Source organism: Colias croceus, chromosome 9 (genome assembly GCF_905220415.1).
Source record: "Colias croceus chromosome 9, ilColCroc2.1".
Classification (NCBI taxonomy): Eukaryota; Metazoa; Arthropoda; class Insecta; order Lepidoptera; family Pieridae; genus Colias; species Colias croceus.
In genome coordinates, this window is record NC_059545.1 from 1,302,460 (window position 1) to 1,322,963 (window position 20,504).

Here is a 20,504-nt window from a genome sequence, read left to right on the forward strand (position 1 = left end):
TGCTCCTGTTTTGACACGCCTCTTTCGCCTTTCGATGACGACTGGAAAAGTACCGAAATCATGGAAACTTGCCAACGTGCAGCCTGTGCCCAAAAAAGGCAGTCGCGCCGACCCTTCCAACTACAGGCCAATTTCAGTCACGTCCATACTCTGTAAGACTATGGAACGTGTACTGAACAGCCGGCTCCTGGCACACCTAGAAGCGAACGACCTCCTCAGTGACCGACAGTATGGGTTCCGCCGAAACCGGTCTACTGGGGATCTTCTAGCGTACGCCACCTACATCTGGAGCGAGGCCATCGAGAATCATGGTGAAGCACTTGCTGTCTCCCTTGATATCTCGAAGGCCTTTGATAGGGTCTGGCATGATAGTCTTATTGGCAAGCTTTCATCCTACGGTCTGCCTGCTGGTCTCTGTGCCTGGATCTCAGATTTCCTGAGAGACCGGTCGCTTCGGGTAGTCGTCGACGGCTGCTCGTCCGACCAAATGGCTATTAATGCCGGGGTCCCTCAGGGATCAGTTCTCTCCGCAACACTCTTCCTGCTACATATCAACGATCTGCTGAAACCCGGTATCTATGGGTACGCAGACGATAGCACTGTTGTGGAGAGATATGTATCCAATGCGCGAACCAGTACGGCACAAATTCAGTCTCTACGAGAGGCGATGGTCGATCGCATGAACTTGTCCTTACAGGCGGTCTCCGATTGGGGCGATGCCAATCTGGTCAAGTTCAATGCGTCTAAGACCCAGGCGTGTCTATTCTCCGCTAAACGGAGTCCATTCCATCTGACTCCGACTTTCCAAGGTGTGTCCGTGCCAATAACTAACCACCTCGAGCTTCTTGGTATCACCTTAACGCCTACTCTGAACTTTGGTTCCTTCATAGAATCAAAAGCCCAAGTTGCCTCAAAAAAGCTTGGAATTCTGGCGAAGGTGAGACAGTATTTCAGCCCGGGACAGTTGCTCAATCTTTATCAGGCACAAGTCCGATCGTGTATGGAATACTGCTCTCACCTCTGGGATGGTTCCGCCAAGTACCAGCTGGAGGCGCTTGAGGCGATAGAGAGGCGTGCCAAGAGGCTCATTAACGACGATGATCTTGTAGGCAGAAAACTCCAGAGCCTCGGTCACCGCCGTAGAGTGGCTAGCTTATCGGTCTTCTATCGGATACACTTTGGTGAGTGCGCTGCGGAACTGCACGATCTTGTTCCGCCATCCCCGTTCTTCCATCGATCGTCGAGGCGCACAGATTCTAGGCATCGCCATATGGTGGACGTTCCATGTACCCGGACTAAGCGGTTCGATTCCACATTCTTTATCCGAACCGCAAGGGACTGGAACATGCTTCCTGAATCTGTGTTCCCCGACGAGTACAATATGGGGGTCTTCAAGCGTAGAGTGAACAGGTACCTTCTAGGGAAGCGCGTACCATCTTAGACCACATCTCAGCTTAACATCAGGCGAGATTGTGGTCAAGCTCTTGCCTATCGTCAATAAAAAAAAAAAAAAAAAAAAAAAAAAAAAAAAAAAACATTATTCTAACTTAGTAACAATTGCACATGGCTGGCCATTCTGCATCAGGAATGACCGTCAAATTCATAAGGCTGGTTGCAGAGCTTGATCGACCATCAGTGCGTACCGTCGGTCCTGACGATACGCATCAACAATGTGTATGAATATGACACTTACGCATGACAATTGACAATACGCGTGCGTATGGTCGGTCTAGCTATGAACGGTTTTATGAATTTCCATACATATGACAAGCGCGACTGACGTACGCACTGATGGTTGGTCAAGCTCTGCAACCAGCCTAAAGGGGCAAGCCGGATGCTTTGCTAAGGCTTTACTCTTATTTAGTCATCTTAAATGTGTCATGATGGTCGTCATTACTACGTCATAAGGTGTTATAAGGTTGTGAATGACTCATTAGCGAAATGTTACAGTTATCCTTTGGAAATGTACCGTAATTGTAAGCGAAATTTTCTTTGTTTACTCGCAATAAATAGCCTATGACAGTAAGTAGTAAGAATATGATATTTTGTTTTATGAGTGTGAGTTTTTGTTAACCGTAAATATTTGTTTATTTGGGTTTGTAGGTAGGACAAACAAAAAAACTATTATTATATGAATAAACTTTTTGCATGTATGATAAGTAAGATTATAATTTTCTATGTTTATCAGTTTTTAGTTACTTAAACATTTCATCTATTTTTGAAATTATAGTGAATCTAATTTCAAATTAAATGAAGTTTAGACGATTTCTCGAATTAATGTCAATCTCTTAGATTATGGATTGGTCTCCGCGCGCGCGCTACGACTAGATACCGCTCCACCTAAAAACAATAGCTCCGTGAGTGCGGCAACTCAGTTCTGTAGTGTGTGTAAGGCGATTTGTTAGGACGCTAGTGTGTGTGAAGAATTGTACTGCCAGCAACATAAATTTTACCCCATAAATGGGAAATGGGCTATCTTGGAAAGAAGTTTGAAAAATATTTTTATTTCATTATGGCCTTGCCGGGAATCGAACCCATGAACATGTGACTCAAATCCACTTGCGATGCCACTATACTATCACAAAGGTTTTTTAAAAGTAAGAAAGCGGTAATAAAAAAAATAACATATATCTATATGAGTCAGTTAAACAAGGTTAAACAGAAATAAATTATTGTTATTATCATTTTTTTATAATATGCGTTAGTAATAGTATTGAAAAAAAAAAACATTATGAATAAAATAAGTTCAAATTAAAAGTGTGTTTTTGGGATATGCAGTACGGCAACACTAAATGGCGTCGTATTTTCGTAAACAACATTTTCAAAGTACAGGTGAAATATTGAATAATACGATTATTCCTGATGGTACGTAATCCCAGTGTCTTTCTTATTATTTGTTGTATTTTTTTTAAACAGTTTTATGGCACAAACAGGCATTTTACTTCAGGTTTTGTCCAAAATCTTTAGAAACTATCGGTACGCTCTCTCCACACAATGCTTGTGACACGACTGGCTCGGGTACGCCGATTTCGGCGTACTTTTAGTTGCCGCATTTTTCGAGTACGCCGGCGGTATCTAGTCGTAGCGCGCGCGGAGACCAATCCTTAATCTAAGGTCAATCTCTATCTTTTTCGCGTATAAAAAACTTAGCCTTTTTATGTGTGTGAACCTTAGTGTGAACCTTTTCGAGCTTAGTTTAAAAATATCTTAAAAATACAGTTATATGTTTAGCACAGTCTCACGTTAATGTCTTTATTTAAATAAACAGACATTAAAATCCAATGCCATAAGGCTTTTTTAATTGTAATTTATAAACCAATTTGTTCCTTTTAAAGTTAAACGTGTCGCGGCCATCGCGATTCCTATCTGATTGATATGTTATCGAATTAACTAATTATTTAGTTCAATTAGAACACATTTAAATAGTTTATTCTTAATAGACATGTATATTATATAGCTAACTTCTTGTCTAGGTAAAAAACACATACCTAAATAATAAGAAAATTGGCGTTTTGCACAAAAAAATCAGAATCTATACATATACATATAATAAATCTGTAGAAGGGTCAGTTCTGTACGTTGAAAATATTGAAAAAACAAATAGCAGGGGGTGTGTTACTGGGTCGATACCAAGCCCAAATATGTGATTAAAAAAAATTTTGTCTGTCTGTCTGTCTGTATGTTCAGGCATAACGTGAAAACTAACGGTTCGATTTCGATGAAACATGGTATAATTATACATTATTATCCTGGGCATAAAATAGGATACTTTTTATCCCGGAAAAATACGTAGAAAAAAATAAATTTTAATTTTTCTTAATTTTTCCGCGCGGACGGAAGCTAGTATTTAATATATTATATTACAATGATGAATATTCTTCCAAATATAAAGAAGTTATCATAAAAAATTTAGCGTAAAAACATGTGAATGAAAGATGTTAAAATATTTGCACTATTATAGAATACGAATCATCTATACTAATATTATAAAGCTGAAGAGTTTGATTGTTTGAACGCGCTAATCTCATGAACTACTGATCAGATTTAAAAAACTCTTTCAGTGTTAGATAGCCTATTTATCGAGGAAGGCTTTAAGTGATAATATAATATCATCTCGCTAAGACCAAGTGCGCGGAGCGCACCTAGTTCATTATATAATTAAAAAAAAGACGATAAAGAATATATGATTATAATTTTATATGCAAAAATAATACTCTAATTAAAAAGAGGATCATAAACCTCTCTTTTTAAACAATACAATATTGCAGTAAATAAAATATAATTGCTTAAATGAGGAAATAATATTTCACTGTTAAATTGAGGTCATTTCTAATAATGCTGTATAAATTTATATAAGGTCAGTCTAGATCTAAGTTTATTTACTTTCTAAATTAGAAAATAATTTGTATGTCTGTGTTTATTTTATGCATTAATTATATTACTCTAGCTGTGCTCCGCGGTTTTACCCGCAGTGATCCGCTCCTGTTGGTCTTACTGAGATGATATATAGCCTATAGGCTGTATCAGTATCTAATCTGTGCTATATATAGCCTGTCTCGATAAATGGGCTATCTAACACCGAAAGAATTTCAAATCGGACCAGCAGTTCCCGGATTAGCGCGTTCAAACAAACAAACTCTTCAGCTTAATAATATTAGTATAGATAAATTATCTGACTGCGCCGGAAAAAGAATTGTATTTTTTTACTTTGAACAGCCTATCGATTAAAATAGAGAATTGTACGCAAAACACCAAACGCATTACAAAGTTATACTACGTGTTAAATACATATAATAATAACCTGACCATAATAACTTAATAATATCTCATCTGTTATAATTGATAATATTTTATACTAATTGCACCTGCACATAATATTAACTGCGTATTAACATGTCTAATTTACACAACAATAATTAAGAATGAAAGAAAAGAAAAAAGAAAAGAAACATTTATTTATCAAGGACAGCACAACACACACACATAATACATAAAATTAATAACATAAAAAAAAGCAAAACAATTTTGTTGAAGATTTTATTGAAGTGTGTCATACGATCCTGACAAAAAGGAGACAGCTCAGCATATGCTGCAACGTTCAGGAACGTTGCCAGCGCTGTTTTTCAGTGCCCCCCTTTATTATGAAGGCTTCCCTTTATTATGAACAAAACAATTTTGGAATCACTACATAAAACAAACTCGCTGTCGTCGTCTGTACGTCCCTTTTGTATGCTTAAATCTTTAAAAATAAGGAACGGATTTTGATTTTTTATTGAGTGATTCTCGAGGAAGGTTTTGATATATTATTATTATATTTTGTTAGGTTTTAACAAAGCGGGCGAAGCCGCGGGCGGAAAGCTAGTATTATATAATTGTTGTATTAATAACTAGCTCACCGCCCGCGGCTTCGCCCGGTTTGTCCATTAAAAAAACCGCATCAAAATCCGTTGCGTACTTTTAAAGGTTTAAGCGTACAAAGGGACATAGGGACAGAGAAACCGACTTTGTTTTATACTATGTAGTGATAAAATTGTATTTTTGTAAATATTATGAAGTAAATTGTTTGTTTACACAAATCTAATAAACATTTGCGCGGATACAATGCCAAGGCCGCATGATGTCATTGAATGAAAAATAAATGCAGTTTTCTACTGCATAGTCTATTGCATGCTAGACACGCACGCCATCTTTAATTGCTCATTACGAAGTAAGTATGTTTACTTAGTACAATAAGTAAATAAAGATATTAACATATTATATATTATATTATTTTTTATAAAATTAGAAATAAGGTGAGGTTAAGTTATATCTTCGTCTTAAATTATAATTAATAATTATCATAGCATTTTATTAAATTATTTTTTTTGTGCTTCGAATCTACCTCCTCTTTTTTAATATTACTCCACACAGTAGGTTGCCTGGAAGAGATCACTCTTAAGTGATAGGACTGCCTTCTGTGCTGGACTAGTTATAAGTTTTAATTTTAAGGATATATTTGTATGTCAGCACAATAAAGTGTTAAGTAATAAATAAATAAATTACTCATGAATTATGTTATGTTTACAAAATATATCTACAATACAATACAATACAAAAAGATTTATTTCAACCAAAACAGAACATACACAATATTAAATCAAATAATACAATAAAGAAAATAACAATAATAGAACATGTTATACAACAAGTTCTTAAACGACAAGAACAACAAGTGTGTGTGTGTATGCGTATTGGCTGCAAATAGGCCCTGGCTCAGCATATTGTTGTAGCAGCATGCTGCACAACGCTGATAATTCTGCCAGATACCCAGAAGAATAGTTTGCACCTCCAATCAAGTATAAATAAATATAATAAAATAGATAGAATAATTATATATATCTCATTTGAATTTGTACAAAAATACCGACTAACTGTTTCATTATATATATTTTGATATTTAATTCTTTATTATCTTCCTACCTATCTAGTAATATTTATAATATTATTATAGCATTGTATTGTATAAGTTATCATTGTATAAGTGTTCACAGCAAAGAGAACTCGAAATAACAGCACATATGTGTGATACTTTTAACTATATACAAAAAAAACCATTCGTGCCAGTGTAGAAAATTAGAAAGTGCTTCAGCCATAAAATACCTAGGTGTGCACTTGGATAACCAGTTAACATGGAAGCATCATATTCAAACTCTGGCTTCACGCGTTCGGAAACTTATGGTAATATTTAGGAAGCTTCGCGAAATCGCTGACATTGACATCCTAAAAAAAGTATATTTTGCCATTTGCCAATCAATATTGGGATATTGTATTCAAGTGTGGGGTGGAGCTGCAAAAACTCACATGCTTAAAATTGAAAGAGCGCAACGAGCCGTTCTCAAAGTGATGATGGCCAAGCCAATTTTCTACTCAACTTCCACGCTATACAATGAATGTAAACTTCTCTCTGTCAGAAAACTTTTTATATTAGACTGTATTCTAGACACCCATAACCTATCAGCTCGAAATACAAACCTAACGGAAAAAAGACGCAACTATAAAATCTTCGACTTACCTTTAGTTCATACTGTAGCAGCCAAACGTTGTAAAGCCTATATGGGTCCTTTTCTCTATAACAAACTTAATAAAATTTTGAATATCCACAACTTGACGTCTTTTAGCCTTAAATATAAAATCACAAACATGCTACTCACCTTATCATATGTGGAAACAGAAGAATTTATAAAATGAGCAGATGATTATAAATATTGTATAAGAATTGAAATTTTACAAGACTAATGTGTTGCAAAGATAATCTATATAAAGCTCTCATTTCACGCATACTTACCCATGTAAACTCACGCACAATGTTATAACTATAGAAACAAACAACACACACTAACACACACACACACACACACACACACACACACACACACACACACACACACACACACGCGCGCACACACAAACTTTTACACACGTTATAATGCTGGCACTATGTCTAAAGGAGTGGAAAGCGTCGATCGACTATAGCACAGGTCTAGTACCTAGTTTAGTCGACCGTCGTGTCTTTTATTATGTTACTATTTATAATGTGTGTATAAATAAACGTTTTTCATTTTCATTTCATTTTTCATATTTATTTACCTGTTTTCAAAAATAATTATGACTTACGTAATCATCGTACAAAATTGTTTATTTTGAACATTTTGAATGGACAATTTGTTAAATAAATACACTAAAATGCCAGAAAGTTCCAGTCCTATTTACATACCAATGCTTTACTTTTGTTGAAAAGTAATACAAAAGACGACATAATTTGCTATCTACAGTTTCTATTTTCCCGCCTAACTGTTTATCATCACAATTAGAATTTGGAACACTTCATTTCATTATTGTTTTGTTTTTTTTTTCTTAAGCGGCCAAGGTTTCATTTTCTTTTACTACTATTGATAATATCTATGGTCTACTTTTTGGCACAGATACAAAATAGGCGGGAAATAATTTTAAAATGATAAAAAAATTGAGAACATTTTTAATTATAGATTTTGTTATTTAAGCCACATACCTACGTAAACAAATACTTAAAAAAATATACGGAAAGAAAACTAGTCCGAACGTGACTTGGAAAAATGTCTACCATTAGATATGATTGGCATGATACTTTGACATGATGTCATGTATTTTGAAACGATATTAATTACATTTGATGTCGGCCCTTTTAAATATAATACGTCAAGTTATTTTTTTATGTAACTTATGTAATGGTAACATGTTACATGGTAAACATAAAAACAGTTTTTTGTTCCCCACTTTAAAAAAATGTATATTTAGGTACCTTTTTTTTCTATTATATTTAGTAGAAATTATTGATAATAAATTACCAATTAGAGCTGATTTTGTCAATAATTAAGCTGTAGACAGTTTTCAGTGCTTTAACAAATTTGATAATATATTTTTAGAAATTAAAGACTTTTTAACGGATTTTAAACGCGATTTAAGCGTTAAGACTGAGTCTCCCCGTGACCACGCTCGCTGTAAAGTGTTCGAAACGTCGGGAAAATAATATAATGATTAAATCGCGTTTAAAATCCGTTAAAAAGTCTTTAATTTCTAAATGTATAATACTCGCGTAAAATCAAACCCTAGAAAATACAATATATTTTTATTTGTTGTGTACTTGTTATTTTTTATAATTTAAAATATTTGCTTGATTTTTTTTTCAAAATGTCGTAATTTGCCTTTAATTTATCCTTTAAAATAGTAATTTTCAAGTACGAACCATACGTTTATATAAAACAATTACTTCTTTTACTAAACTTACGACATTTTTGAGAGAAACAAAAAACACAATTACCCTCAACAAAACATGTTTGTCGACATTTCGATAAGTTTTGCGGTCAAGTACAACTTGAAATTGCTTTATTCATTGTTTTATACAGCATTATATAAATTAAAAGCATAAAAAAACATAATTAATATGTTAAACGAACTAAAGGTATTCATGTATATGGTAATTAATGTTGAAGAAAATATAAAAAGTTTTTCTCATAAAACACAGGATGTTTAACAAGGTCTTTATATTGTCATAACTAAATGAAACAAATCCAAAATGTATTATTACATCTCGGGAATTACTGTTCCCATTTGAAAATATATTTCGGTGTTAGATAGCCCATTTATCGAGGAAGGCTATATTATATATCATCATATTATATATCATCACGCTGCGCTAAGACCAACAGGAGTGGAGCACTGCGGGTAAACCGCGGGGCATAGCTAGTAAACTATAAAGATAGCTACAAAATAAAATCTAGTCGCTGTTAAATTAAAATATTCTATTTTATTGTATCTCAAATGTAACGTATGACTTCCTTATTGTTTTATAAAGAATCCGATTTGCATTATTAAGCAACCAAAAATATTGCGTCTTTCGTTTATCTAGTACCTATAGCAACATTTTTAATAGCCTCATAAATCATTTTTGTACCAATTATAATACAAAGCTGGTCCGATTTGAAAAATTATTTCGGTGTTAGATAGCCCATTTATCGAGGAAGGCTATAAGGCTATATTATATCATCACGCTAACAACAACAGGAGCAGAGCAATGCGGGTAAAACCGCACAGCACAGCTAGTAATTATATTATAAACCTAACAATTCGCTTAATAAACATCGGAGCTAAATATTAAATTCTGCACAATAACTCAAATAACATGAAACTATAAAACAACAACATAAAGGAGTAGGTACTAAAATTTATGTTCATCATAAAATATTTTATTCTTCTGAGATACTCACAAACAAACTCACACATAAGCATACCTATATATTAAAACAACACATCTAATATTTATATACTCAATCATTCCCATACATATTTGATGCTTATATACAAAAAATATACCGGCCGAATTGAGAACCTCCTTTTTTTGAAGTACGTTTAAAAATAACATTAAACAGTTCAAGGTTATTAAAAGTCATATACAATTAAACAGCACCCAACATTCGTAGATTATCGTAATTATTACATAAGAATCCAGTTTAAAAGTGAAAGGTTTAATTGGTTATGAGCACATGTTATGCTTAAACTTAGTTGCTCTTATTTCGTTTATTACAAACATTAATTACTGTTATGGATGCCCCCGTTTCATTGTTATTGCTACTTCTAATAGAACAAAAACGTAAAATAAACGTTCCAATTGCTAAAAATTAAAAGGCAAAGTCACAGATAATAATATACTGATATACATGTATGCGTATGGTTGGTCTAGCTATGAACGGTTTTATGAATTTCCATACATATGACAAGCGCGACTGACGTACGCACTGATGATCGATGAAGCTCTGCAACCGGCCGTAGGGTAGGCATGTATTGTTAACAAAGAAATAAAAATATCTCTTTAAATGAAACATCTATATTAATATTCGAGTCTATTTAATCAATTACAACATAACCAAGGTAAGGTAGCTGAATATTAAAAATATGTTAAACATATTTTACTAGTTTCGTCCGCTTTGTCTAAAATTTACCATACAAAACCTTCCGCAAGAACCACTTTGTTCATAAAAAAACCGCATCAAAATCCGTTGCGTTCTTTCAAACATCTTTTGTTTTATAGTACACAGTAGTGATGTATCCAGGGGACAAATCAGTTGTAAATATTGATCCAATAGAGAATACGCTATACTACAAATTAAAAACAAAACAACATACATTCAATATACATCTAAAATACAACATGGAGTTCTGATAGTTTAACCGCAATACCGACTATTTAATCCTACTAATATTATAAATGCGAAAGTTTGTATGGATGTATGGATGTTTGTTACTCTTTCACGTAAAAACTACTGAACCGATTACAATGAAATTTAGCACACATATAGAGGGTTACTTGGATTAACAAATAGGATAGTTTTTATCCCGGAAATCCCACGGGAACGGGAACTATGCGGGTTTTCCTTTGCAAACGCGGGCGAAGCCGCGGGCGGAAATCTAGTCTCAAATAATATTTACATATCGGTAGTACCTGTTCACCAGAGTATTATTAATTATAAAACACTGTTTCACACATTGATGTTGTTTCGGTCATTTATTGATTCAACAAATATTACCTTTCATATTATTTATATAGTTAGCATAATATTGAAATAACGGTTAATATTGGTTATATGCAATTTTGTAAAGTTCATTGATAGATGAGAATTTTTACTATCAAGTGTGATTACTAACCCGCTTTTTATATTTGAGATAATATTATCATAAAATAGGTAACAATACTTCAGAAATATTTCGTCACTAATATTTTTTTTAACACTTAGGAAATTATGAGAATATACTCTAATACTCTAATGACATCAATAAGATATAACATATTATTATTTCGTAATTAATTATGCATTGTGCGGAAATATTATTCAGAGTATATAAGATTGTGTCTTCTTAGACAAAATGCTCACATTAGCGAAGCGGTATGTGCCGGCTGCGCGAAGGTAGAGACGAAAACATGTTTTTTTAGGACAAATTAAGCAAAAAATTATAGGCGTAATTTTGTTGTTCAAGTATTTTTTACGTGATCAGTGTATGCAAAACTACAAGTAACTTCGCGCTTAGTATACCAATAGTGGGACACCTAAAAGCAAATATGTACCTACATAATTATTGTATAATCAGGTATTTTATTTTTTGTTTGGCTAGTTGAGCGTCAAAATTCTAGAATAATATTATAACATTAATATTAAGACATCTTCATTGTTGCTATTTTTGTTTTATTGTAAAAAATTAACATAATATTTATTAAATAACCAGTCATAATATTTAATTTCAATTTACACAAAATGATGAAATATATTTCATTAATGCTTCTCTATACAGATATTTACACAGATTGGCATACCAAAACATTTAGAAAAGTCTTTCAACTGATTTTAAACACGATTTTTTTCATTAATTTATAGAATTTAGAGCAAGCGTGATTACTGCAAGAATCCAATAAACAATGCTTAATTGAAAATTAACTTTCACATGAATTGTAATCTTAAACAAAAATAATTTTATTCCTAATATATAATTTTTAACTTTTACTTTCAGAAAAATCCCTACCCCTAGTGGAACCACCATTACAAGTGAACCAATCAGAGGAAGGCCATGCGGCGCAGTGTGCGTGCCCGAACTGTGATGAAGTCCTCTCAAGATATGCGGAGTGCAGTATATGTTTGGAGCCTTTACAGGTAAATTTGACAATTATCCTATCCTAGTAATATTATAAATGTGAAAATTTGTGAGTATGTATTTTGTTATTCTTAACGCAAAATTATTTTACGGATTTGGATCAATCTTTAAAGAAATATAGGTTACATTAGAGGTACATTAGAGGATCACAATATGAGCTAGTTACTAGCTGTGCTCCGCAGTTTTACCGGCAGTGCTCCGCTCCTGTTGGTCTTAGATAGTCGATATAAGACAGTCAGCCTATAGCTTTCCTCGATGAATGGCCTATCTAACAGCAAAAGAATTTTTCAAGTCGGACCCGGTCCCGAGATTTGCACGTTCAAACAAATTATAGGCACAATTAGTACCTATAGGTATTTCATAATCCAAAACTTCTAAACTACACATGTGGCATTCATATTTAAAAATAACATAACTATAATCATAGGTACAGATTGGTGACGCGATCTGATTAAATTTTCCCATGCCAAACACTAAAAAAGTTTTCACATCAAAAACCATTGCCTTGCAATAACATCGTGAATAGCAACAAACATTAAAAGGTGGTAATAACACAGTTGACAGATATGTACTTTGTGGTAATAATTTATACAATTCAACTTCATTATTATAACAAAATTATTAGTTAATGTCAACAAATACGTGACAAGCTCTAATAATCATTGAAATCAAAGCTTAAATGTAAATAATATGGCTACTGGATTTAATATGCCTACGAAAATGGATACGCTCATTTATCACCTTGGCTAAATATCTGTCTGTAACAAGATTTTAGATTACTCGATAAATTAAATTTTATAGCTGTCATTAAATTGTATAGGTAACTACCGTGCAGTGACTAAACATAAATCTCAATTAATACTTAAATATATTGATAGAAGACCTCGTGAATTTAGGGGATATAGAAAAAAAATAAAGTCATTTCACGACAGACAGGATATCTTTTACATACAGGATATCTTTTACATTCCTTTTATTATCTTTTACATTACTTTTACAGACAGGATATCTTTTACATTCCCCCCAGTTTCTACTATTTTTTTTATCATTATGATGCTTTTCTTCATTGTCTCCTTGAATATTATATAGAGGAGACTGCCTAATATTGATTTTATGTTTCCTTTGTTACAATTTCTAAATCGTTCGTATGACAATGTTACATACTTCCTTTAATATTTTCAAAATTATCTTCAAATTGCATTTCATTGATAAAATACTACTACTACTACTCTACTTATTCACTACTTTAGAATCTCTAATGTCAGCCATATCGATTCTACCTTGATACATAAAAGTAAGCTCTCTAAATAACAACCGTTTTTAGTGACCATTAAAGTTTACTACTAGTTTTATTTACGAATAGATTTACTACACTAAAGGCAACAACTATATTCTTAATTGCTGTAATTAATTGATCAAATGTTTTCATCGAGCAATCTATTGGTATTCCTTATTTGACAGTTGTTTATCTCAAAATGAATTAAAGGTTAGATTCTGCGAAATGTATGAACTTCAATCGTTTTTTTTTTAATTTATTTTATTTATTTAGCATAAAAATTCGGATATCGCAGATCAATGAATTTAATCATCTAGTTCGTGTTTAATAGTAGATTTGTCTGTTGATTTTTACGCTATCATTTAGTATAGTTTCATCAGTAATATTTTATATTTTATCGTTAGCGTTATTATTTCGCCAAGAAACGGCTTCTGAAATTTTCATCGTCCAGAATTTATTTCAGCTAAGCTAATATTGTAAAATCAAATTCATGGTAATTAATTATCTTATCAAGCAAAATAGGTATGTTTTTATAATTTTCAATATTCTGAATAATTTTATTTCCAAGAAACCTTTTCGTATTCTTATCTATCAATATCTCAACTATATTCTGAATGGCTTTATTTAATAAATGTCTACTTAACTTTCAATAAACCTAAATTGAAACATTGACATGGATATACTCATTTTTAGCCGGTAGCATATTATAAGTCATGTCAACTCAAAAGTGCTTCTTTCTAGAAGTCTTCAAAAGTCGAATTCTTTCAAAAGTCGTTCTAGATTATTCTAGATACTTCTGTATTATTGAATAAATGTTTGATTTGTTTTCTTGCAGTGTTGCGGTCCTTGCGTATGTCCGTGGTGTGGTGGGGTGTGGTGTGCCCGGTGCTCCCGTCGCATGACCAGATGTGCCTGGTGTCGAGGTGCCCTGCGGACCCCAGCGACCCCCTGCCTTGCGCTGCAACGCCTTATCAATGATCTGATGCTGCCTTGCAGGAATTATAGGTAAGCACCTTTGTATGTTAGAGATAATATTATGGTAGCCAATTGATTTTTACATTTTTAGTCCTCTAGATGTCTTAATATTATTGCTTAGTACCTTTAAGTTTAGTATACTGATATAAAAAAGGTATGTTAATAACTGAACTATGTTCATAACTATCAAAAATGTAAGTAGGTACAACGTAATGTGAAAAACCTAAACAGAAATAATGACTTAAAAACAGCTCAATAATCCTCATCCTGCATATTTTATATCTTCTTGAAAATTAATTTTACTCGTGCCACGTTTTAATAAATCTCATAAATTAAATATCATGTAATTATTTTCGAAACATAATCCGTAGTAACGAAAAAAATTGAGGAATAAAACAACCTCCAGAACACTTAACATTTAATGGTTCAAATTGAATTAACATTCCGGAAAGTAAGGGAAAATGTGAATTTCCTACCTGATAAGTTTGGCCATTAAGCGGGTCTAATATTTTGCTTCCATTAAGTACGCTTTCCACTCGATTATTTCCTAACAAAAGCTGCGGGTTGAGGCAAGATGATTTGATCACTTTTCAATAACCTCTCGCGAAGAATTCGGAGTATTTAGGGACCGTTAATATGCTAGGTAGAAGCTGTTAGCATTAATTCTGCGTATACGATAAGTTTAAATTTGTTTGACCCTGTCTACGTACCTCGCAGCGATTAAATAATTGTGATTAATTCATGTTTATTGATTAACAATGTTTCTAATAATTTAAAACTTTTTGAAGTTATACTTCTTTTGGCGCGATGGAGAAAAATGATGAGAGTGAATTATTACGATGCGCGCGCACACTGACACCTAAATTTAACAGCATGAAGTTAGTTCTAGGTGGTATGAAAATTGATAACTATGTTCAAGGTGTATATTCTAGTATTTTTTTTCCATGTGCCAAAGAAAGGCCAAAGAAGAATAACTTCTAACGCGTGTACATAAGTACACACACTCTTTTTTAAACTTTTCAAGAATAAAATAGAGTTCAGTTTGAGTTTAAATTGTCTTTGTTTAACCTGGAATAACATTCCAAGATATTTATGCCAATAACCTTTTGACAGACAATTAACCACAGATACAAAATAAACTCTGTGACAAAGCAAAAAGGTTTTATATCATGCTCTTACTCCGCCAATAAAGTTTAATATCAAACGCAGACGACAAACAGATCGTAAAGATTTTCGTTAATTAGGATTATGTTTACAGTTATACCGTGATAAACACAATTAGTTTATGGCACCTATTGGGATAATTATTTGGAAAAATGCCGAAAAATCTTTAAATCCTAATACAGGTATAATTTTACCTTTATGGTTGTGTTTGTGAGCATACAAAATACACACATTGATAGCATCAATTACATGACTATGTATTTTAAGAAGGTAAGATTTTACTCGCGCAAATGAGAATGAGAATTGCAATAAACAGTAATAATTAGTACTTTAAACGATAAAAATGATACGAATTAGTCCTCGAAGTCCAGAATTACCAACAAACTATAATTTGTGTATGTGCAGATTAAACTTCATCTAACAATTCCTTCGCCTATGAAATGGTACATTTTATTAGTGAAAAATCTTCTGAAAATGCTAAAATCAATAAATTGGGCAGAAAACTGAAAAATAAACCCTTCATATTACAATCTTAAATTTGACATGAATTTGCTTTCCCTGTGTGTTAAATTCCAAACCATATAGTTGAATTCAATAAAGTTGGTACCAGTCCCTCAGGCTGACATAACAAAGACATCTGACATCATCATGACAAAGCGATAGCCAAAATCATACATAACTTCAGAATTAACACGTTCGCCTAAATTCGGAAAATCAGCACAAATGAGATTATTTCGAGCGTTAAATTACATTGTTTGGTTTGGATAGTAACGAGCTCGCTATTGGTTGATGTATTGAGCTGTTTTAATTGTCCATCTGGGTATTATGTGTATTGTGAAATGAATAATGCATCATGTAGCATATTACGTGGCCATATCGTAGATTTGCTCATTTCATGAAATTGCCAACATAGTTTGATCAGATCGTTAAATCGTCAACGTTTCACGATTTGGGCAGATCGTATAAAATATAGGTTAGGTTAGGTTAGGTTAGACTTTAATAAACAACGCACGAGCCGAGCGAGCAAAGTGAGTGCCAGAAGCGAATCGCTTTTTAAAAAAGAAATAAAAATGGTCGAATTTCGTGAAATGGCCATCCACGTTTGGCCAGATCGACGATCTGGCCAAATGTGGATGACCAAATCGTGAAACGTTGACGATTTAACGATCTGGCCAAACTGAATTGGCCATTTCATGAAATGAGCAAATCTACGATATGGCCACGACATATGCATTGGGTAAGCTTGTAGATTTGCTCGCGTGGTGCTATTTCTAATGTCATATAAAATGTTTACCAAATTGACTACCTACGTAAACTAGGTACTTTTACATACCAACATATTAAATAGGTTCCTACTTTAAATATTGCGAAGTTATTTATGAAAATCTTTTCGCGTAACTTATTTCTTACTAAATAAAACAACTTAAACTAGATAAGTCCAAAAATAGTAAACCTATGGAAAAAATAAACTATCTTCATAACCGTTAACCATACAGGCTTTAACGTCAGATATATTCAATTAAAATACACAGGTAATTGGCATTCGTTACATGATTAGGTACACATAGCATCGTGCAACAATGTAGAACATAATAATAAATCAATCATGGTAAAACCCTCATAATTGATCTTAAACCGCATTCATTAAACATCTCTTACAAAAGAACATAAGTATTATTCATTTATTATTTAACTGAGTAACGAAAGAACTAACAATTATTCCAAAGTAAACATTGCACTTGAATATAATTTAAAAACCTTTTGAAATACAGTTTTAATTTTTAGCGTTTTTGAATAACTCCATGTCCAGGTCGAAAACCGAGCTTTTCAATTTGGTGCGGTTCTTATATTTGCGTTTTTCCTTTGAAACTCGTTTCACCTAGATACTCTCTAGTGGTATCAATAGCTCTTCGAACATGGTAACATCAACTACAAATTTAAACGAACTTTTTTGTGAGAATTCTTAAAATACGACATCGATTGTAAATTAAAATTCTGAATTTGTTCTGGGAATTTTGAATTTAAAAGAGAATGAAGCGAAGCGAAACACAAATTTTAATTGTGGTCAGAAATTTATAACATAGGCAATTTGTTTTAGATAAACTAGGTAGTTTTAATTTTTTTTTCTCTATACGAATTCTAAAAAACGGGCACACGATCGCTATTATATATTATGAAAAATATATCTTTTTTAGTTTTTTCCCTTTTATTGATGTAATATTAATTCATCAAAACAGGATTTTAACAAAGTATATAATAAAACAACTGGAAATATAAAAAATCTTAAGTATGTTTTAAATGTATGCATAGATGCAGTGTCTAATATGCAATAGGTACATAATATATTCATCTATATCAGTATGTAAATATTACTACGTCTTATACAACCACATGGCACATTAATTATTATTATCTTGAAATATTTGTTTTAGTCGAAGTAAACATTGGATAATGAAGGCATTTGAGCACAAATCATGAAATCTATGAGCCATAATATAAAGAAATATGTAAATGGAAAATCATGTTTAAAATTAGTATAGAGAATACATTATTTGTAATTTAAATGCATTGATAGTTCACGTAACATTTTATATCAGGTCTTAAAACACAGACACTAAGTTTGTGTAATTTATCTTCATTCGAGCCAACTCAAAACTATTGCATTAACACGCCAAAGTAGCGACAAACTTAAAGAAACCTGTATTGAAATTGTAGCTGTTACATGAGCCATCCGAAAATAATCATAAATAACATCGCCAATAAAGTCTATTTTTCTTTGTTTACAGACGAGGTTGCACCGAGCTACTCACCGCAAACATAAGAGTGAAACACGAGGAAGAATGCAAGTTCGACACAATGGTGTGTCCCATAACAGCCACCTGCTGTTCCGTCCCATTCGAGGAACTATCCGCCCATCTCCAGTCCACCCACAACATCATAGCCGTCTACTCACAAAAGATCAAAATCCTCATAGAAAACTTCCAAACCAAACTAAAGAAAACCGCCTGCTGCAGGACAAAATACAAAATCATCCTCCTCTACCAAAAAAGCGCTTTCATCATCAAAGTCTGCATCTACAACTATCACGTTAAAGTCGAAGTCATGAGACGAAAACTTGGCCATATAGCGGACGTCAAATCAGAAACAAAGAAAAGCGACTATTGCGCTTTAATCGAATTTCAAAGTAAAGCCCTGTGTACAAAGTCTGCTATACTAATTGAGAATGAAGCGTATAGCAAGAAAGCTGAAGTACAATGGAGCGATGTTGTTATGAAAGCTGAAAACGATGAAGCTATAACTATCCATGTTAATATAGGCAAGACAGATAGCGATAATGTTAAAGAGATTGCTGAAACGTGATCGTGTGATACTGTGACTGATCTAACTGCGAATGTGATATTAGAAGTTTTAATAGTGACAGTGCGTTCTGCTCAATCTGTTAAACGAAGTTTCGAGGACTATGTAAATATTACCTATGTATATTTTACTGTATACTGTATACTAGTTTTATGAATTGGACGTTTTCTTGGCTCTGCACTGTGTTCCTATTGAATTGTATTTTATAATCGTGAACTTTTTTGAAATGTATTCTTTCTATTAACGATATTATTTGCTTGACAATCAACTTGAGAAATTTATTTACATATGAATCTTGATTTTGCACAAATTACTGTCATGCATTTTGTGTAGCTGTTTTATTTCTCATATACGAATGTGTTTACTTAGTATTCCTAGTTGTATGCATTATATATTATGGCCACGTATTTATCTGTATAAGTTTTTTATTAAAATGCGTTATCGATTGGCTCTATCAGTGAGTTAAACTAGTCATTTATTTTTATTGTCACAAAAGAGAATACTGAAAAAATATATTGGAAAAACACAATGAATTTTGATCACGTTCTGTGCAACTTTGAAATAACATCACAGTAATAGACGGGTATACTAACGTTTCAAATGTTTTATTTCTAAGCTAAAATTTATTTAAATTCGCTTGAAATCGACAACTATGTGGTTTGGATATTTCTAATGATTGGTTGTACATAATATATCACTATAGATACCTACCCAGTTTCTTCAAAAATTGATATAAAAAAATGTGTACGTGTCCTAGTGTACACACGTAAGAAGTGAAACTTCTTTATGATCTTATTTTTTAAAAAAATAATTTACTATAAGCAACTATACAGAAATACGTCAAATCACGCGTGGTAGGAATAAGAAAAAAATGGCGCGTAACGGAAAAATGTTACACTAAATTTTTTTCCAACCCCGATAAAGAAGTTTCACTTCAAAATGTCAACACAAATATTTTCTTGTATTTATTTAGATGCCAAAGTAAAACACGTAATATCATTCAATCTACTTAACTTTCTGTGTTTGAAATTATACAAAAATAATATAATTTTGTACATTTATATATGGCCATATTATAACGTACTGAAGTAATCATTCCATTTAACGGTGCATTTACATCAAACGAACATAGAGATAGAGCAAGAGCAGTCTTTTGATCATTTTGTGTAAACGAAAACAATCAGTATTGTTCAGTATTAGAACATTGCATAGAATCTTTTCGAACGCACTAAGAACAACGAAAGAATGCTCTACGCCTGTTTACACTAAAATAATTTGACATAGTGGGGTTATATTGATTCGCTCGCTTGATGTAAATGCACCGTAAGGAGAAGTGTTCAAGGCAGTTGTTATTCGTAATATAGCATTCAATTGTTACAACGATATTCGACTGATATAGTTTAAGTTTATTTAAGTATTGTGCAACGATTAGATGTAAAATAAAATGTAATTTAGACTTTTTATCTGTATTTTATTTATAAACAACTTCCCTCTTATTAGACCACTTTGACACAAT

General features: G+C 32.7%; 2 protein-coding genes across 4 annotated transcripts in view; one reads left to right on the plus strand and one right to left on the minus strand.

Moving 5' to 3' along the window:
* LOC123694134 (E3 ubiquitin-protein ligase SINA-like 5) overlaps positions 1-19,322 on the plus strand; it is a 56,620-nt gene extending 37,298 nt beyond the window's left edge. For both annotated transcript variants that reach the window (XM_045639453.1, XM_045639452.1), the window contains exons 3-5: positions 12,076-12,215; positions 14,328-14,497; positions 18,418-19,322. In XM_045639453.1, the coding sequence (XP_045495409.1) occupies positions 12,076-12,215; positions 14,328-14,497; positions 18,418-18,991 (884 nt within the window). In that variant the 3' untranslated portion in view covers positions 18,992-19,322. The remainder of the gene's footprint in view (positions 1-12,075; positions 12,216-14,327; positions 14,498-18,417) is intronic.
* The window catches only part of LOC123694127 (adenylate cyclase type 2), a 171,834-nt gene that overhangs the window by 77,441 nt on the left and 73,889 nt on the right, over positions 1-20,504 (minus strand). The gene's annotated exons all lie outside the window — the stretch shown is intronic.